The 22,190-nt window shown below is 34.2% G+C and overlaps 1 protein-coding gene across 15 annotated transcripts in view; it reads left to right on the top strand.

Annotated features, from left to right (window-relative positions):
* The window catches only part of PPP2R5C (protein phosphatase 2 regulatory subunit B'gamma), a 204,500-nt gene that overhangs the window by 133,621 nt on the left and 48,689 nt on the right, over positions 1 to 22,190 (top strand). For all 15 annotated transcript variants that reach the window (XM_031953232.1, XM_031953229.1, XM_031953231.1 and 12 more), the window contains 3 exons: positions 13,745 to 13,855; positions 15,151 to 15,243; positions 15,327 to 15,457. In XM_031953232.1, coding sequence (XP_031809092.1) covers positions 13,745 to 13,855; positions 15,151 to 15,243; positions 15,327 to 15,457 — 335 coding nt within the window. The remainder of the gene's footprint in view (positions 1 to 13,744; positions 13,856 to 15,150; positions 15,244 to 15,326; positions 15,458 to 22,190) is intronic.

Raw genomic sequence — 22,190 nt, 5'->3', positions numbered from 1 at the left:
TTTACTTTTAGTTGCCATGCCATAGTTAGAAAGGCAGTAGTATATTCTTTAGTATTCAAAGCCCTGTAGATTCCTTAATTCTAATGTTTTTCCTTTGAAATAAGGAATAATTTATTTTATTCTCCTTCAGCAGATCAAAGAAGATAAGTGGGAAAACTGAATTCAGGGAAATTGTGCCTTCCCTAGGTTAACCTCTGTAATGGGAAGTGGAAAAAAAGGTCTTGGATTATCTTTTGTTTAATCTCTGAACTGTGAGTGTAAATTTCAGATGCCTTAGTATAGCTAAAAATACATAGAACCAAAAATTAGGAGACCCGAATTCTATTCCTGCCATTTAATGGCTACATGATTTTGGACAAAGTAACTTTTCTGAACCTCTATTTTCTCATCTGTAAGCAGAGGTGATATTTTAAGGCACTATATATATTAACCCTTACCGTGTTATTAGGAAAGTGGTGTAAGCCTTAACACACTTGGAGAAATATTAATTGATATAATGATTCATATTTCAATAGTTACCCAGACCTTTTCATGGTAGGAGAGTGTTTAGGTGTCATCTAACCTAATTCTTTTATTTTACAGATAAGAAAACAAAAGTTCACAGAGAAAAAGGAGTTTGCCTAAAATCATATAGTAAATGTCAGAGTCAATATTCAGATTCATGATTTCTGATTCCAAATCCATTGTCTTTTTTTGGTGTCCATATTTTATTCTGTTGAATTTAAATAAATTGACATGTTTTGTTTATTGTGGAAACTTTATTTCTCTCAACTGCTGGTATCTAAGTGAAATAAGAATGCAGTTTGCCAAAATTTCCTTAGTTCTCAACTTCTTAAATTTCATCCTTAAACTTCTAGTAACATTCTTACATGCTAACATTCTTCTTTAACAGCTCCTCTTAGAGTATACTCACTTTCTTGGCTTTGATGATAATGCTTTCTTCTGGTATTTCTCCATATCTGACCATTCTTGTTTTAGAATCCTTTACTAGTTCAGAACTCTATCAAGATTCAGTGCTAAACCACCTCCTTTTTAGTCTCCACTACAGTGAAATCAATTCCTCTGGATCTTAATACTTTCTTAACGATATAAACTTCCAAATTTATAAATTCAGCCCTAATCTTTCCTAAAATCTAGTTTCTCATTTACAAAATGTTTCATAGGCATCTCAAACTCAAAACATCTAAAAAAGGATTGTATCCCAGGAACCCAGAAGATATGTGTCCTTGATTTTTCTCCCTTACCCCGTGTTAAGTGAGTCTTGTTCATTCTAGCTTCATATCTCACAATCAAAATCATCTCTTCATTCACTTAGGTGGTCATCATTCCACTACAGATTTTCATCACTTCTTACCTTACTCTTAATAGCATCCTAATCAAACTATTTCTAGTTTTTCACTTTTCTATTACATCTCTTTCACAGTTACATATGTTTCTAAAATACAGGTCTAACCATGCCATTGCCCTAATCTTCCCCATCACCTCTAAAGTAAATACTAACTCCTCAACCTGATAATGAATGCCCTCTGCAATAAAATTGCAGGCTACTCTTCTATTATTCTCCTTTGAACATTCTCCCTTCTAACCTTCCCAAACCTGGCTGTTAACTATTAACAGCTGTTAATATTAATTAGCATTAATTAATATGAATAGTCATCAAATTCATTGTTTCATTAGCCTTCTCCATGTATTATTTACACACACTATCCCCCATTTCTGGAATACATTCCTTCCTCCTCCTTTACATGAGTGTGCTCCATGGTAGTCTGACCCGAATCTCAGTTGTTGAATCTCTTCCTATTCATATGATTATCTTTGAGAATACAATTTTCCCTTATGGAATACTCCTCCCTTTCTTTTCATGAAAACTTCCTAATTCATACTGTTCTTTCTATTCTTTTAACTTATAACAAAGCATTGTCTTGGTTATTAATTTTTGAAATTTTTAATAATAGCTTTTAATCTTCAAAATAGATGCAAAGATAGTTTTCAACATTTACCCTTGAAAAGTGAAAAAAAGTGAGAAAAAAGAAGAGAGGCACCCAATGTAGACAGACTTCCCTTAATGTTTAATCACAAAAGAAAGAAGAAATAAGTGACAATAGGTAGTGGGAATAGGTGGATCAAGGGAGAGTTTATTGAGGATAGGGTTACCTGGATATGTTTATAGGCAGTACAGTGAAGGAATAGAAACTCTATTCCAGGTTTTTCTTCCTACCTTCCACCTCCCCTCTCCCCTAGGCAACAAGAAATCCAATATATGTTAAGTATATGCAATTCTTCTATACATATCCACATTTATCGTACTGCACAAGAAAAGTCAGATCAAAAAGGAAAAAAAAATGAGAAAAAAGGGGGAAAGGAAGGCAAACAACAACAAAAAGGTGAAAATACTATGTCATGGTCCACATTCAGTCTCCACAGTCTTCTTTCTGTATGCAGATGGTTCTCTCTATTACAAGTCCATTGGAATTGGACTGAATCACCTCATTGTTGAAAAGAACCACATCCATTAGAGTTGATAATCACACAATCTTATTGCTGTATACAATGTTCACTTGGTTCTAACTCACTTCATTTAACATCAGTATATGGAAGTCTCTCCAGGCCTTTCTGAAATCATCCTGCTGATCATTTCTTACAGAACAATAATATCCCATAATATTCATATATCATAACTTATTCAGCCATTCTTCAACTGATGGGCATCCACTCAGTTTCCAGTTTCTTGACACTACAAAAAGAGTTGCTACAAACATTTTTGCCTATGTGGGTCACTAAAATTGAAATGATATAGAAAACTAACTTTTTATAGTGCTTTAAGATTAGCAAAACACTTTGCATATTACATTAGCCCATTTCATCCTAACAATTTCTGTGAAATAGATGATACAAGTAGTAGTATATCCATTTTACACATGATGAAACTGAGATTCCGAAGACTTGAACAACTTGCCCCTGTTCACACAGCTAGTTATGTGTCAGAGGTCAGATTGGAATCTACTTTTTATACCTTACTCCTTTCCACATCCTCTGCAATCCAGTGACGCCGCCTCCCACACAAGGTACCCTGCCTAGAATCTTTGTACTCCTCAGCTCCCTGACTTTGTTTCAAGGCTTAGCCAAAATCTCATCTTTTGCAAGACATCCCCAGGCCTCATGAATCTTAGTGGCTCCTCTGAGATTTTTCCCAGTTTATCCTGTATATAGCCTGTTTGTCCATAGTTGTTTACATGTTCCTTCCCCCATTCAGCTATGAACTTCTCAAGAATAGGCACTGTCTTTTACCTTTTTTTTTTTTTTTCTTTTGGTAACAGCACCATTTAGCAGAATGTCTAGTACTTATAGTAGGCACTCAATGAGTACTGGCGTCCTGATGAACTGATCTAACCTCATATTCCTTGCTTTTTCCATTATGGCACTCTCCCTCTCTAGATTGTACTACAGTTCCTAAGGCAAGTGTGCTATATTAGAAAATGTCCTTAGAAATCTTTGGTTGTTCTCTAATTCCACTACTCACTTTACTACATGAAGTGAGATCAGCTCCTTCATTTTACCTGATCTCAGTTTCTTCATTTATAAAAGAAAGATTCCTGAACTAGATGGGCTCTTAAAATCTTATAATGTACACATTATTGTCTATCCCATAAGCTCTAAATATATGTATCATGTTCTGTTTTCTATACTTTTTGTTGTACATGTCTAATCCTCCCTACTTCAGTTCCATGAGGCAAATTGTATTAATCATCGTTTATCCCTTAGTCCTTGGATGTCTTACACTACTAGGTTCTTAATAAGAGTTTGTATGAAAATGATATTGACCATGACATAGCAACCAGAATATAAGTATCTTCCCACTTGACTACAGGTTTTATTACTGATTTTTGACAGTGATCCAGAAAAATTATTTAACCTGTTTCCTTAATTATGAAACTCATACTGCCATATAATTTCACATGAGTTATAAGCTTAACACAAGTACTGATTATTTACTTGAGCAGTGTAGTATAGCAGAATAATTGTATAAGAACTAGGATTTTAGTCATGTAAACTTTTTAATAATAATAAAATAATATTATTTTTACATTATCAAATACTGGTCTACAGATTTTTTTCTCATTTATTCTTAAGATTAAACTTGCCTATTCATAGTAAAGGATATGGAAGAAGTTTGTTTATTGGCCCGTTCCTTGAGAGATTTCCACATTTGAAATTCCCAGGATAATTGTTATATGTGTCACTTAAGTATTAATATTGGAACCTTTCCATTATCTATTTTTATTTTTTGATATGTGCAGTGGAAAGTATTACTTAAAAGGGTAAAGAGAGTTTTGAAGTATGAGGATTGAAGAAAGAGATATTTTGTTTCAAAGTAAGATAAGAAATTATGGTCATGGCAATAATTTTTGAGTCATTATGAATTATTTAAATTTATAATGTAATCAGCTCTTACTCTCTTTTCTCTTTAGTTAGGGCTTTGTTACACTCAGTCACATTCACTAGGTAGTACTATATTAATGCTGAACTCTGTAAGAACAAGAGAACTTCAATTTCTATACTCTGTTTTTTTCATTGTCACTATCTAGTAAACTATTTTCCAGATGTTAGTTTTAACTACTACTCTGCTGAGGTTTGCTATGTTTGAAAGAATGTGTGGTTAAAAATAATGCCACTCTTAGGGATCAGTGGGTAAGAGTTCAAAATATAGTGGCTCTGAATTAAGTTATTCAACCTTTGCATTTCAGTTTCCTTATCTATAACATGAGGAGGTGAGATGTAGATGGCCTCTAAAGATAGCCTTCCAGATCTAGATTAATCCTGTTAAATCATATTTCAACATTCATTAAGGCCCTACTACTAAGTACGTTACACACTAAGAATTCAAAAATAAAAACACTCCTTTCTTCAAAAGCCTACATTCTCTTGAGGAGAATGTAATACACACTAAAAAATATGGTACCAGGAAAATTGACAGTGATAGAGCCAGTGAATGAGCAATTAGGGAACGCCAAAGATGGAATGAGCTGAGTTTTATCCTTGCAGACAAAGATAGAGGAGGAGGAGCAGTGGAAATGCACAAAAGCAGAAGATGGAGTGTCAGATTTGGGGAATTACTAATAGCCCCATTTGGCTGTAGACTTGATAACTGTTTAGATATTGTAAGAGGAAGAAGAAATTTCAAAGTCAAAAATGTAGGGCCACATTGATAAAGATATTCCTGAGAGGAAGAGAGGAGGAGAGAGAGGCTTCAGACCGTGGTTATTGATTTCAGTTCAGTAATAAAAACAATAATGATGATAATAATAATAACTAGCATTTATGTAGAACTTGTAAGTTTACAAAGTTCTTCAGATATCTCATTTTATCATCATAGATGCTATTATTATTTCCATTTTATAAACAAGGAAGTTGAAGCAGACTGGTTATATAACTTACCCACAGTCACATAGCTAGTATATTTCTAGGGCAAGATTTGAATTCAGGTTTTCCTGATTCAAGACCTTGGGATCTAACCACTACATCACCTATCTGCCTATAGCTACAAAGAGAAGAGAAGGAGGAAAAGCACCAAATACGGAATCAGATCCTTAATATTAAAGTCCTAGTGCCTGAGACTCTGATAAGTCTTCAACTTATTCATTTCAGGAATTGGTTTCTGGGGTCCTGGTCTAATAGTGCCAGGCCTTGGTCTGAGATTCTAGCAACTTCCTTGCCTTTGAGTAAGCCACAGTTTATCTTGTTGGAGGTAAAAGATACCCAAAGAAATACAAAATACTGGGCTTAAATTATCTCACTTAATTATCTGCTTTGTGTTTGTTGGATTGTGTTAACATATGAAAGAAGCAGCTTTATATATAATTACATTCCTTCATTCTACAAACATGAATTTGGAGCCTAGAAAGCAGACTATTTTTTCATATAATTTTTTAAAATTTATTAATTTTTGCTGAAGCATTTGGGGTTAAGTGACTTGCCCAGGGTCACACAGCTAGGACCTATTAAGTGTTTGAGACCAAATTTGAACTCAGGTCTTCCTGACTTCAGGGCTGGTGCTCTGTCTACTATACTGCCTAGCTGCCCTGGGCAGACTATTTGGGGAGGGGGGAGGGAATTATTATAATACCTACTTGCTGAATAGAAAGAGTTTGATATCTTTCTAAGCAAAATTTACAGATAGGATAAAATTTCCTAATCCTTTCTCATTTTCTTTCTCTTGCTCTACATCCCTTCCCCCCCCCCCAGAAAAAAAAAAGGTTTACAACAGAGATCTAATTAGTTTATAATAAGAAAGGATAATTTGGTAACTATAAATGCTAAGGTTAGAAGGAAAAAACCCTAAGGAGCTTACATTCTAATAGAGTAGACCAGTAGTATCAAACTCATATAGAAATGGGGCCACATATTTGCTTTTTAAAAAGCCACAAATATTATCTACATTGTATTGTTTTTTTGTTTTTTTAAATAAACATTTCCCAATTACCTTTTCATCTGGTTCAGGCTGCCTTCGGGAGTTTTGTTGGCTGAGCAGGTGGCTGAGTTAATGGAGTGGACTACACATACCTAAGTAGGTACTTACAAGATACAAACTAGATGGAAGGTAACCCTAGAGGGAAGGAACTAGAACTAATCAGGCTGGAAAAGGAGTCTTGCCAAAGGTGGTGCTTGCCATGAGTCTCAAATGAAGCCAGAGATTTTAAGAGGCAGAAAAAAATGAAAAAAAGCATTGTAGACATAAGAGGCAACCAGTGACCAAAAGGAAGTATAGATAGCATCTTAGATGAGAAGCATTAGGAAGGCTAACATAGCTGGACCTTAATGTAGAGGAGTAATGTATTTTTTTAAAAAGTAAAAAAATAGGCAGGGGCCAGGTTTGTGAAAACCTTCAAATGCCACATGGAAGAATTTAAAAATTATGAGGGAGGCTTTGGACTTTGCTGATTAGGAGAAGACAACACATAGACTTCAGGAAAAGCACTCTGGCAACTTATATGGAGTCAGGGGAAATCTGAGGCAGATTAGAAGGCAATTAACAATATTATAGGCTATAATTATATAGGCTGAATTAGGACATGGGTGTGTTAGTGAGGAGAGAGACCTGGAAGAGAAGGGATATTTGAGTATGTATAATGAGTGAGTGAGAGCAAGGAATGGTAAAGAATATTCCTGAACGTGTAAACCAAAGTGACTGAGAAAGTGATGGTGCTGCCAAAGAACAAAGAGAGATGGGTTTGGACAAAAAGACAGTGAATTCTTTTTGGACTACAAAGTTTGAGGTGCCCACAAGGTATGCTGTTTGAAATATTCAACAGGCAATTGATGTGGGACTGGTGCTCAAGAGAAAAACTAAAGCTAGATATGTAGACCTGGGAGTCATTTGCATAGAGATTAGAATATAGAAACAAAAGAGAAAAGGACCTAGGATAGGACTTAAAGGAAGAGTTGGATTGAGGGTGACATGGATGAAAATCCAGCACAAGAGACTGAATGAGCAGCAAGATTTGATAAGGGGGAGCCAGAAGCGAAAGGAGTGTGATTTTTAAAAAGGAAAGAAAGAAAAGAAATGAGAGGAGAGAAAATGACCAGCATGTTATGCTGAATGAGGCCATTAGAGTGGGCAAATGAGAAATCATTTATAACTTTGATGAAAGCATTCCATACTTCCACAGTTAATAAAACTGAAGTATTCTACAACTTTAGTTCTTTTGGCACCAAATGACTAGCAGAAAAGTATATGATTTTGTGAAGGCTTCACCTATAGAGTCAATAGAAGCAGAATATGGAACTCAGTTAACTGTTCAGTATAAAATTTTAAAAGACTAACAATTTAGTCATTTAAAATGGGAAGATGTCTTAGGTTATGTATTATTTGTATTTTCATTTTTGGATATTTAATTTAGGAAATTTAATTTAGTTCTTGGAAACTTTTAACAGAAAATATTCTTGAGCAGCAGAGTTGCACAAGGGAAGTCAGAAGTAGACATTTAGCATAGCGTCTGACACATAGTAGGCACTTAATAAATGTTGATTGATTGATTAAGGCAGAAGGATTTGACATATATTGAATGTCCAGGTAGCATGAAATCAAAACCAGCAAACAAGATAGGAAAGAGAAGTTTGTGTGAGTATGGTAAATCTAGGAGTGAAGCAGAACCCTAGACTTCTGGATTTTCAAATTGGCACATCTTCTGAGAAAATGTGCCCTGAACTTGGGATTCAATATTGGCTCTACTATCTACTAACTATAATACCTTGGACACATCACTCAATTTTACCTGTAAAATATGAATGTTAATATTTGTACTATTTACCTTAAAGAGTTGTTGAGAAATTCAAATGAGGTGATGTAAAGAAAATGTTTTGTAAATTCCAAAGCATACATAAAAGTGAGCTCCAAGTACAGTAGTCAAAAAGAGAGTATTGTCATTAAAAATCTAGAAAGAAGAGAGTATCAGAAGAAAGAAGTCAAAGGCTGCAGAAAACTCAAAAAGGGTAAGAATTGAAAAAAGATCCTTAGATTTGGCAATTATAAGCTCAATAGTAACCGTTTCAATTAATTGTTTGAAAGCAAAATGAAAAGCAAAAAAAAAGTGAGAAGAAAGAAGAGAGGCACCCAATGTAGACAGACTTCCCTTAATGTTTAATCCCAAAAGAAAGAAGAAATAAGTGACAGTAGGTAGTGGGAATAGGTGGATCAAGGGAGAGTTTATTGAGGATAGGGTTACCTGGATGTGTTTATAGGCAGTACAGAAGCAACCAGTAGGCTGTGAATGATTGAAAATTAGTATAGAGGATAAGAGGGAACAATCTGTAGGAGAAAATGAGATAAAGTTAAATCACTTGTACATACACTGTCTTTGGCAAGGAAAAAGTCCATCTTTTAATGGGAGACAGGAGTGAAGGAAATAATGGTGGGAAGCATCTGAAATAATGTGGAATAGGGAGAAAAGGGAAAAGAGAGAGCTTTCAGCAAATGAATGGTATCAGTTTTTTCTTTGAATTGAGGCTAGGCTGAAGAGGAGCCATGGGAGGTTGGAGGAAGAATGAAGAAGTATGGGGAAAGGCGCTATGGTGAGTGTCATAGTGAATTTATAGGAGGTATAAAAGAATGCCACAGTGAGGACCCATTTGAAAGTAAAAATTGGTAGTGAACCAATTCAGCATGATTTGGTGGTTTTTCTCCAGTACGTGAATGAAAGGACTCTACTGTAGCCCCTTATTTTATAGTTGAAATAAATTTATTACATATATATTAAATACAAACATCAAACAAGGCATTCTGCTAAGACTAGAGGTAAAATGTCCATCCCACTTCCATACAACAGCTAACAAAACTAGATTCCTATTTCTTTAAGTCAGTCCAATTATGTTTCCACTATAATTCATTTTCCCCCTTTGTAGTGCTTTCCAGCAGTACTATTTCTTCTATTTTCTTCTGTTCTATTTCTTCTTTATATTGTTTCTTTTTGTTATCCTATCCACTCCCATGAGAGGAGTAGTAGAGTGTAGAAGATGGGAGGAGACCTTTAGTCTTTCCTTTCTTCCTGGTTCCAGGAATCATCCTTTTCTTTCATCTCTTATGTAGAAAATATAGGATCACTGAAAGCACTGAAAAAGTTCTCAAATGCATTCCAATCTGTTCTTCTTAGTTCCAGTTTCAGCTCACAATCTCTATATAGATTGGTTTGTCTAATTGGACAAATTTCATAGATTGCTGAGTAGGATGTCTTTTGCATCCATTTTTATTTTTTCTTTATGAATGATTAGATAAACTGTTTTCAGGACTGTAAATTTCTCTGAGAAGACTTTGTAGTATTCCAAAGCTCAATGTAATTAATGTGATGTCATCTACAAATAGTTTTTAGAGAACTTCAAAATTCTTTGACTTCAATTAAGTCCCAGTTAGAAAGGGGTTGAGGGGAGAAAGAGAGAGATATTGTAAGGTGAGTTATATTTAAAAATAATAATAATAAAAACAAAAAACGAAAGACATCATTAAAAATAATCACTACCACCCCCAAAAGAATGAGTAAATGTGAAGCCCAGAAAAGTTGTGACTTGTCATATGGCTGTATAGATTTATATGGGATCTTGAACTGAATCCTCAGATCTTCCAGTTACTATAGAATTACTACCAGGCTTCTCCCTGTTGTGACACAAGCCTTATTGCTTTAATCCAAATGAGTCTTTAAAAAAATAGCAGTTATAAAAAAATTTCTTTACTTTTCTTTCCTAATCAGATGCTGAGAGTAAATTATATGTTATTTTTAGAAATTGAAAATATTTGATGTCATAGTATGTAATTGTTAGTAAATAAATTTACATTAGTACTACAAACTTTATATGTTAATCTCTTTCAACAAGTTTGTTATCCCCAGAAGTTTTTCATGTAAGAAATATTCTGTCAGAAATAAAAATTGAAGGATTATTTGAGGTTTTATAGTGTTTGCTACTGACTCTTCAGAGATGATTATTAGCCTTTTGTATAGTATTCATCCTTGTTCACTAATGAGCACTAGATGCTCATGTAAATAAATGCAAATATTTTTAGTGGATTTTCTTTTTCCTTTCATTTTTTACACTATCATTTTCATGTCTTTAACAAATTTTTTGTAAATTTTTTTTAAATAATCAAGTATATGAGTTCTTACTATATTATGAGAATTCCACTCAGCACTCTGAGAAATATGAAAATGCCTGCCCTTTAGGAAATTATAATTTAGTTTAAAAAGATAATGCAGGTGATAAATGTGGAAATATGTATAGAAGAATTGCACATGTTTAACATATATTGGATTAATTGCTATCTAAGGGAAAAGGGTGGGGGAAAGAAGAAAAATTTGGAACACAAGGTTTTGCAAGGGTAAATGTTGAAAACTATTTTTGCATGTATTTTGAAAATAAAAAGCTATTAAATTTTTAAAAAAAGATAATGTGGTTAAAATGTGATATAATGGAAAGGGATGGAAGGGCAAATAGCTAATATGTTAGATGGCAGATCAAGATTCAGAAACACAAATTATAATTGTGTACTGAAAACAACGAAATGAAATTTAGTGGAAACCAATATACTTCATTCGTTTTCAAAAATCATATTGTACAAATATGGGTGAACTTACATGAAAAAGACAGTATCTTGACCACAAGCTAAAAATGAGCTAACAATTTGTTGTTGCTAAAATGGCAAATGCAGCTTTAATCTGAATTGATAGAGACCTAATGTCTAAACTAAGGGAAATAATACGTCCAATGTACTCTGCTATGATTAGACTACATTATAACCCTTTCAGTACTTACAGACTATTAGCATATATAAATCATCTCTAGGTTAAGTATATGCTGTTTCCTTAATCCCTCGTTGTATTATAGGATTTGCAGATTTTCCATCATCCTCACTGCTTTCATTATGATATAAATAAGGGTTAATAAACACATTTTGTATTGCTTAGAAACTATAGGAAAACAGATTTCTTTTCAGGAGAACTTTTAACTATTAGACCTGACTGACAGTGGAATAGGCTATCTTGTAAGATAATGAGCTTCCTATTTATTCAATTCAATAAGCCTTTATTAAATGCCTTCTATGTACCAAGTACTAAGCTAGGTGCCAGGGAGACAAAGGCAGAAACAATCAAGGAGTTTACATTCTATTGGGGGAAATTACATGTAAACAGATCAATATTATATTCATTTTGATGGTTTGGGATAAGGAAATCAGGAAAGGCCTTTTGAAGGTGTTGGCAGTCTAGCTAAGCTTTAAAGGGACCCAGTGATTTCCAGTTTAGGAGATGAAAAGATTCTGGGTATGGGAGATGATTTCTGCACAAAGATACAAGTGGAAGATGAGCTACTGTAACCCAATCTTACTAAAGAACTAGTTTGGTTAAAATGAAGAATATTCAAGAAAGATTAATGTGAAATCAGTCTGGAAAAATAAATTGGCACCAGATTATTCAATCTGAATTTGAATGAAACTATTAAGGATTTTGTAGGAATTATTTCTGGCTTGCAAGAAACTTAGCTGGATGACTTGTAAGATCCTTATAATTCTAAGAATAAACACTGTGTGTCCTGGACTTAGTGGAGTACAAATTTACTAAAGGATATGTTGAAGAGAAATAAGTTTGAGTTAATGAAATTGAACCACATTCTGAAACTCTGTAAAAGCTAAATGAGAGTTTAAGCTTCATTCCACAGGTAGTAAGGGGACTGTTACAGGTTATGGTACTTAATTTCACACACAAATCCCACTCCTGGGCTTTAATGTGTTTTGAAGATAGTCTTGGGTTTTTGAAGGTGTGAACAGAACAGAGTACAAGTGTTTAGAGGTCCTACAAGTCTGGAAAGACTTTTATTATGGACCCATTAATAGGTTTGTCATCCAGAGAATTAGCCTAAGTCTGGAGAAGCTAGCTATGAAAAGGTTAAAAATTCATGAAGCCCTTCTCCTGGTCTAGAGAGGGGCTGTCACCTGCATTGTTAAGAGGAACCCTTAGATCTTTAGAAATACTTAAAAGTCATACTGTGCCAAGTGCTGAAGTACATACAAAGCTCAATAAGATCCACTGGGGGAAGGGAGGAAGGATTCACTTCTTGTGTAACCCACATTCTCTTGATCTTAAATACATTTATCCATCCTTTCTCTTTGCATTACAGTGAATGAGACTTAAAACATTTTTATATAATCAGTAACCATACCAATGAAAATCAAATCTCTAGAAGTATCAAAATATATTACTTAGTTTTAAAAGACAAATAGAAAAATAACATCTATCTTTTCACCTTTTTCTTTCCAACCTTCTTTATAATCATGCTTGATTAAAATTCTTTTCCTTTTATTTCCTTGATGCTTAAACCAACAAAAAGTTGTAGGTTTGATGTTGGGGGGCTTTTTGTATTCTGTTGTCTGATACCTTTTAAGGTAAATATTTTTGTCTATGAGGGAATAGATTTGAAGTTAGGAGAAAGAAAAAATAGTTAATTCATTATTATTGTATTTTTCTATAGTAACTGAAATTTTGTACTTATTATTTTCATAATAGTATTTTTATAGTGTTATTTTTAATTTACCCTTATTAGTTTTGTACTTTTTGTGTGTTCTCTTGGAGTTAGCATAATTAAATTCCTTTTTGACTGATCCACATTTCAGTTTTTTATAAAAGAGTAGTAGTGGTTTTTTGAACTTTAAAAAAGGGTCACTTTATTCATTTATAGCATTAAATTCCCTATCAATATTTTTTATTTTATTTTATGAGCTAATATTTTTCATATTGAGGATGAGCCATCAAACTGCATTATCCTAAAAAATGCTGTACAGAGAACTTTAATCTTTAACATATTTTTTTTTAAGGTGAAAATTAAGGGAGCTTTAGGAGAGAATAGAGAGAAGAATATAAGAAGGAAAGAATACTGGTAAAATCTGAGAGAATCAGGGAATATTCTCAGGAAAATAGCAATCTATCCAGGTTCCTAGAAAGTGACTTCACTAGGATTGTATAAAGGACTTTATGCCAATTATAGTTAAAAACAAGGTATAATGTTTTCTTTTCTGGAAATACTGCTTCTGAATCTGTAGTAGAGAAGAAAATCAGGTGAATAAAAGCCTTTTTTTCTTGAAGTGCACAATATGAGATTCATGTTCACGTTACCAAAGATTTTTCACTTCAGCAAACATTAAGTGCCTACTTTGTGCAAGCATTTAAAATTATTTCATGCTAATAATGAAAAAAAAATTTGTGAATTTTAGTTTGCAGTTAATATGTTTCGAACATTACCACCATCATCCAATCCCACGGGAGCAGAATTTGATCCAGAGGAAGATGAACCAACACTAGAAGCAGCCTGGCCTCATTTACAGGTATTTAACTACAGGATTTCACTTTGTGGATCAGGGAAAAGAAAAGGTTGGTTGTTAGACACAGGCTGTGAGATTTTTAAAAAAGCAAAAGGTTTCCCTTCTCTGTCCCCTGCTTTAGGAGCCAGCATGGATTCTTTAAGAACACTAAATAATGGTGTGCCAGAGGCAGCTCGTACAAGTTCATGAGGGCTAGTTGTTCATTTTCAATGTGGTTGTTTACAACTTAGAAAATACCAAATACTACAAATTGGAGTTTAGTTATTGTTTCATCAATTTGTCTAGACTTAAGAAAGTGATGGGGGAAATATTAATAATGTAGATTGAATTTACTTTTATGTCATACGTGCCCTTTTTTTTGGAGAGCTGATTGTTAAATATTTGCCAACAAACCACTGATACTAAGTGATTGGGAGTCAGAGATGTCCATTAAAGCAAGAACGGGGGAACAGAGGACACCAGCTAGAATAGCTTGAGAGAATTGAGACTAACCTGAGAAAGGAAAAGGACAGGTTTAAGAAACAAGCCAGAAAGTAATGTGATAAAATAGTTAAAAGTTGTTTCTTACATCAAAATGTTAGGTGTTTTTTTTATCTTTGTAAAACATGACATAGGTATAAAAATACTATATTGACAGACTGTATGCTATGAAATAAAGGTAAGATTCTAGTTCTTTTCCAGTTAGATACTAGGTCTATATAGAAAATACCAAGTTAAGTTTGACAGGTCAAGCTGATTATAAAACTCAGAATTTCCTTTGTGCTTGGCTGTGTGCCTTCTCATTGCAACACTTTCAAGAACCAGGATACTTGCCATACACTAGGAGACTGAGCATGACATTATTTGTTGACAGTCTTGGTCCCTACTGTTAATATTGAGTAGCAAAATTTAAATATTAGTAAAATATAACATCCTATCACCGTAAGATTGGTTACAAGGTGATGAATCTTTTTGCCCATAACAACTCATGAGGATCAAAGAACTTTGTAAATATTGAGGGAATTTAACATGAAAAGTGTTATTCCATGGGGAAAATTTTCCTCTAAGAAAGAACATGTCCAATATGCATACTACCTGAAATTCTGTTTGTTCTAGCAATTATGTTATATTAAGACATGTAATTAGCATTTGCTTTCTAGAAAACTAGTTTTTTTTGTTTCAGGTGAACATTTTTGATTGTTGCTATCTAAAATTTAAAGTTCATTAAATACATGCAGTGAAAAAAAATTAAAATGTACAGTATTTTTATTTGCTATTCTTTCTCTCAAACTAATGCTACTGTTTGCATTTTTCCCTAGCTTGTTTATGAATTTTTCTTAAGATTTTTAGAATCTCCAGATTTCCAACCTAATATAGCAAAGAAATATATTGATCAGAAGTTTGTATTGCAGGTAAGAATTTTACATTAAAATTTTAAACCTACTCATTTACATTGAAGATTTTTTTCAGTAACTGTCCCTTTTCCTTCTTTCAGCTTTTAGAGCTCTTTGACAGTGAAGATCCTCGGGAAAGAGATTTTCTTAAAACTACTCTTCACAGAATCTATGGAAAATTCTTAGGCTTAAGAGCTTACATCAGGAAGCAGATTAATAATATATTTTATAGGTAAGTTAGATCTTGCATTCTGTTAGCCTTTTTATGTGATATGTATTTATTGTGACATTTAATATTCCCTCATTGTTTTATGTGTCTGATTAATAATCCCAATTAACAAACATTATACTGCTGTCCCTGTGCTTCCTCTCATACTCTTTTTTTCTTGGCTTGTAGATAACCCTAGGTAACCTCTCAAGTGGGAGTATAAACTATGGCAGCTGGACACTAACTATATATCAGTGGAACTAACTTTTCAGAGTCTCATCACCATATTTTTGGTTGCAAGATGATGAATTCCTTAGCCACTTTAATCTTCAAAGACAAAGTTGAAGGAGGGTATTGAGGGTTGGTATTAGCAATACCCCCATACCTCAATGGGTATATACCCCAATACCTCCATAAAATCATAGATCCTTAAAGCATAGTGAATACCACTATCAGTTCTCTCTTTTTATAACATTTAAAAGAAAAATAACTTTGGACTCCCTTCACACTCAGAAAAAAAAAAAGTTTGTTTTTATTCTGATATTTACATGATAATATATAAATAGTCATTTTGATAAAGTGTTTTTTTTTTTTTAATGACAAAAAATTAGCAATTTGAGTCTGTAGTATTACTTCTTTGGAAATTCCATTTACCAATACACACTATACCTCCTTTGTACCATCTTCTCCTGTGTGAATCTTAATCATTTCAAAGGATAAATGGTTTTTCAGAAGATCTGGAGAGCTTATTTTATTTCAGGTTCTATATAAATCGACAGTGTGATATAGTAGTAAAAAAGGTGATGCAGTGTTGGATTGCATCTTAAAAGACATAATTTCCAGAAATAAGGGATCAGAAGTCCATCTGCATTCTGTTTTGGTCAAACCATATCAGGTTTTTATGTTAAGTGTTGCATTCCTTGGTTGATAAGCTGGAACATTTCCAGAGAAGAGAACCAAGGGGAAGGACCTTGAGTTCATATCATGTAAGGATCTATTGAAGTGCCTCTAGGGATAGTTAGCCTAAAGAAAAGATTTGGGGGACATGAAAGTTGTCTTCAAATATTTGAAAAGCTGTCTTTGAACCCAGAAGGCAGAGCTAAGAGCATAAAATGGATGTTGCAGAGAATATACAGTTAACCAATGAGGTGATTCAGGCCAATTCCAATAGACTTGTGATGAAGAGAGCCATCTGCATCCAGAAAGAGAACTATGGGAACTGAGTGTGAATCACAACATAGCATTTTCATCATTTTTGTTGTTAGCTTGTTTTTCTTTCTCATTTTTTTTCCCTTTTTGATCTGATCTTTCTTGTGCAGCATGATAAATGTGGAAATTGCACATATTTAACCTATATCAAACTACTTGCTCTGTAGAGGAGGGGATGGAGGGAAGGAAGGGAGAAAATTTGGAACACAAGGTTTTGCAAGGATGAGTGTTGAAAACTATCTTTGCATGTATTTTGAAAATAAAAACTATTATCAAAATTTAAAAAGTAGAAAAAAGAAGAATACAGTTGGCTGCTTTCAGAAGTAGTGGGTTCTTCATTACAAAACTTCAGGCAGAGGCTAAGTGACCTCTTGTCCCTGGATGTTTTAAAGGGCATTCCTTTTTTGGACTAATTGGACTAGTTGACCTTTCCAATTCTAAAATGTAGTCGTTCCATGAAACATCTTTGAATTATTCTTCATAATGCCTATATGTAATATAGGCCTTTGGATATTTTCATTTTATATGCACTAATGATGATTATTTTTATATTTTATATTCATGGCACAGCTAAAGCTAGGATCCCACAATAAGATTCTTAAGTCAACTCACCAAGTCATATTGCATCACTATGTGTATAAAAATACATTACTTGTATTTCCTGGAGCAAAATGATCCTCAATCCAGGTTCTGCTGCTTAGTACTTGTAAATTTGGGCAAATCACTTAACCTATGTAGACTTCAGTTTCCTCATTATAAAATTGAGAGATCTGCAACACATGACTTCTGAGGTCACTTCTAACTCAATCTTTTGATCTTCGAATTAAGTTTCAACTGTTTAGTTTATATTAAATCTGTGTTGTTAAGAACAATTTTTCTCTTTATAACTATGGATCACAAATTTGGAACATTTATGGGTTTTTGGGTTTTGTGTATTCATAAGATTTCTATTTTCTCATACATTTTTTATTCTTTTGATAAATTGCATGTCTTTCAGCTGTTTCTCCATTTGAAATTGAGAGTAAGGTTTATTTTAGGGATTGATTTATATACATATTTCCAGTAGAATAAGAGAGAAAATTAGGTGTTTCACTTGCAAACATAATGTAAAAGTTTAAACAAGACTAGTGATTCTTAAATTCCAGAGAAGAGTGGTAAAAGCTCAGCACAATTCAGAGTGTTTGTATTGAGGAGGAATGGAGTTCAGTTCATACCTTGTTAGCTATTTCACACAGACAAGCTGATATACAGATCATGGCATGAATCTCAAGTGTTTCACTACAGGATTACAGATTGAAACCTGGGAGGGACTTCATATCTAATTATATTAACTTAGGTTCAGTAAACATGCTTGCTATATATCAAACAGTATGTTGGGCTCTTGTGAGAGAGTATAAAAATAAGCATATGATTCAGTCCTTTCCCTCAGTAAATTTACAATCTGATACAAATTTAAATTCAATTCAGTAAATATTTTCAACTGTGGAGGGAAGGGGGGTGTCAAAGAGGAAGGACAAAGTGGCACCTCAGCTAGTCCATAAAAGAAAAGATGATTTCAACAGGAAGCAGTGCTGAGGGAATGTGTTTTTGATATGGGATAACAGCAATCTGCTTGGGATATAGGAGGTAAAAGACAACAAGATAAAGCTGAAAAATGACAAAGACAGACAAAAAATGCAAATAGTACAAGTTATAATATGATAGGTGGCAGAGGTACTGCTGTTAATAAGAACTCGTATTCACATAGCTCTTTAAGACCCGCAAAGCATTGTACATATATTATTTGATCCAAATCTCAAAACAATCCAAGCTTCATTTTATAAATGAAAATAAACAGGCACATACAGTTTTAAGAGATTTTGTCCATGATCCCACAACTGTCAAAAGTTAGGATTTAAACCCAAATTTCTTTTAGCTCCAAGTATCTTGCTTTTCTTAATCTCCCACACTGCCTCTGCACCCCCAAAAAAATCTTTGGCAGTATAGCAGCAAAAGAAACTACTACCTCTGAGATGTCAAGAAAAATTTCATGAAAGAGAGACAATTGGACCTGGGCCTTGGAAGAATATATAAAATTTCAAAAGATATATATTTGAAGTGAAAGACAGTAGAAATTGAAGATTTGCACAAAAAAAGGTATATAATATAAAGTTAAAGCTGCAAAGGGCCTAATCAGTTATATGGAAGTATTTTATATAAAACAGACATGGGGATTTAAGTGTACTCTTTGTACAATATGAATCACCATTGTGGAAGACAAGTCAAAAAAGTTAGTGAAATCTTGAATTTCGTTCATAGAAATTAGCATGATGAGGGGTGGGACTTTATCATGGTGAAACTACAACTTAGAGTATTGTGTCTGTCCTGACAACCAAATCTTAGAAACTTTTTTTTTGGGGGGGGAGGGGGGGGGTAGAGGGGAGGGATTGGTCCAGAAGGTTGTGGTGTTCTCTTCTTTAAAATACAATGGTTCTCTCTGGAAGCAGGTTTCTTGGGGAGGTTTTCTGGAGGCAGCCTTAGTTTCAATTAAATGTAATAATCACTCCAAATGCAGCCAAGTGTTAAAAATTCAGATCTTTTATTGCTTCTTCCAAAATAGCCCAGTTAGTTTTCTTAGAGACCTATCTCTCTGCTTGGTTCCAAGAGCTCTTGCTGCTAATCTTTTACCTCAGCCAGCTTTGGGTTCTCTTCTTCCAAAAGTCTCCAGCCAGCACCAAGGTGAAAGTTGGAATGAATCTGACTTCGCCTCAGAGAGAAGGCTTGTGGGCTTCTGTATCTCCCAGAGTGCTCTGTGTCTGTCCTAGAGTGCTCATCTCCAACTCCTGGCAATGTTCCGAACTGAACTGACTCTGATTGGCTATCTGAAGCTCTTCTATGCTTGGTGTAAAAGGTTGACTCCTCTTCCAAGAGTGGGATTATGGGATCCGAGAGTGGGCTTGTGGGCTTCCTCCCAGAGTGCTCTGTGGCCCTAAGAGCTTCTTGCTTATATGAGCTCTCTAAAGGTGTGAAAATAAGCATTGTTTCTATCAGTTCCACTTAGTACCTTGTTTCAACTTCTGGCCCATAACATCTCCTTGTAAGATCAGATCAGTCATATTGAACCATGCTAAATTAGATAATTATTGTCTCGATCAACTCTAATGAGTTAACACTTTGTAAGGATTCCAACAGAAGGTGATCAGAATGGTGAAAGGAACTTGATTCTTTTATAGCTTGTTTCCATCTGAAAGAACCTGGAGATCCTTAGACATAGTATGGTAGCTTAGATTTGGAATTTAAAAGTCTGAGTTTGAACAGTGGCTTTATTATTTATTATTTCTGCAACCTTTGGCAAATCATTTGACCTCTCAGGGCCTTAGTTTTCTTTTCTATAAAATATAGAGGTCAGACTTGATCTCTAAGATTCCATCTGTTTCAACATTTTTAAGAATGTAGTTTCATTCTTAATATGGAGACATTTGAGACCTATGAATCCAAGAGAGTTAGAAATAACAATGTCCCTCCCCCTGAAACCACCAGATCTGCCTTCTCAATCGTCATTTTAAAAAAATTGTTTTTTCCCCAATTACACGTAAAGACAATTTTTATATTTGTGTTTTAAAATGCTGAGTTCCAAATTTTCTCCCTCTCCCCTCATTGAGAAGATAAATAATTTGATATAGGTTATACATGCCTCATAACCATCATTGAGGAGAGAAATCATGGTAAAGAAGGGGCTTCCTTTTTCATTACTATCAGCAGCGATTTCTGATCAATTTCTGCCAATAAGTAGATAAGCCCCAGAGCACTGGAAGACATAGTACCCTCCAGACTACTGATCCAGACTACTGCTTTCAGCCCATACCTTACAGCCATCCTCTGGGGATATGGAGCCAGCCATCTCAAGGATAGGTATGTCAACCTGGGTGAAGTGCCACAGCTCTCTGAGGGAAAGACAGGAAATATTGTGTACCAAGTAGAGAGCCCAGGACCTTCAACTTGAGAGCCTTTGGGTTTCTAACCAATCCCCATCCAATCATCATCCCAGGAAGCAAGATGCAACCTGACAGCTGCTCCTGTAGGTGCTACTGAACCTAAGCTACCAAAAACCTAGAGAAAAAAGTTCCTGCTTCCAAAATCCTCGATACTATCAAATGATTCAACATCAAAAACTGATATATTATCCATAGGAATGGCATTTTTAAAAGTGGCTTTAGCTCTTTTGGTGGTAACAAAGAATTGGAAAAGGAGTGGATACCCATCAGTTGGGGAATGGCTGAACAAGTTGTAGTATCTGAAGATAATGGAATATTATTATTCTATAACAAATGATGAATAAGCTGATTTTAGAAAATCCTGGAAAGATTTACATGAACAGATGCTGAGTGAAATAAGCAGAACCAGAAATACATTGCACACAGTAACAGCAAGACTGTGCAATAATCCACTATAAAAGACTTGGTTCTTCTCAGTGGTTCAGTGATCCAAAGCAATCCCAATAGACTGAGAGAAAATGCCATCTGCATACAGAAAAAGATCTATAGAGACTGAATGTAAAGCAACACATGCTGTGTTCACTTCTTTTTTTGTTACTCTCTCCCATGGTTTTTTCCTTTTCCTCTTATTTTTCTCTCTCAACATGATTCATGTATTAAAAATAAATAATTTTTTTAAAAAGAAAAAAAAAGTGGCCTTTACTTCTGCTTTGCTACTTTTCCATCCAATTTGCAGCTGAAACCTTCATTAGAATGAGCTCTTAATATCATTTTAGAAATGAGACTGCATTTTTCCTCCTTATTTCTGTTCTCAGAGTTTATCACAGTGCTTTGTACAGATTTAAGTAAACAAATACTTTAATTTGTTCATTTATTCGGCCTCATTCATTCAAATGGTAAGATCAGAAGCAATGGAGGGGAAAAAAATAAAGTGATCCTTTCCCCTAGTTTGACTAAAAAGGAGATGAGTTATGTACTTGAAGAAATTATTAGAATCAAGTTGAAAGTGTTTAAGATTGGGAGAAACCTGTACATATTTGAAGATGCCAAATTAGTGCTAAAGTTAGCTCAGAGAAGAGGGAGAATAGAATTTCTCTGATTTTTGTGTCAAAAGATAATATAATGGAGGGATTTTTAGGAGACGTCAGAATGGAAACTTTTAAAGTCCTGCTCCAATAGTACATCATAGTGTAGAGGCTCATAGCATAACAAGTTCTACCTAGCTGGAATGATTTTGAATATGGATCTGGTGATCAGAATATCTGCTGTCTGAAGGTTTGCTAGCTAAATTTTGAGTGCATCTGTGGGAGGAATGCCTACACAGAAGAATCACAGATTCTTCAAGTACTTCAAGTATTCATAATAGAACTGCTTTAAAATTAGGTGCACTTGTAAGATCAGGTTTTTTAAAAGAAAGAAATTTTTTCTGAAATATAATCATACAAACCCCGGTATCTTTATTTTTGCAAATGTGTCTCTTTTTTTAATAATTATTACTTTTTATTGACAGTACATGTGCATGGGTAATTTTTTTACAACATTATCCCTTGTACTCACTTCTGTTCCGATTTTTC

This window comes from Sarcophilus harrisii, chromosome 2 (assembly GCF_902635505.1).
Source record: "Sarcophilus harrisii chromosome 2, mSarHar1.11, whole genome shotgun sequence".
In the NCBI taxonomy this organism is placed as follows: domain Eukaryota; kingdom Metazoa; phylum Chordata; class Mammalia; order Dasyuromorphia; family Dasyuridae; genus Sarcophilus; species Sarcophilus harrisii.
This window is presented reverse-complemented; position numbering and strand designations above follow the sequence as displayed.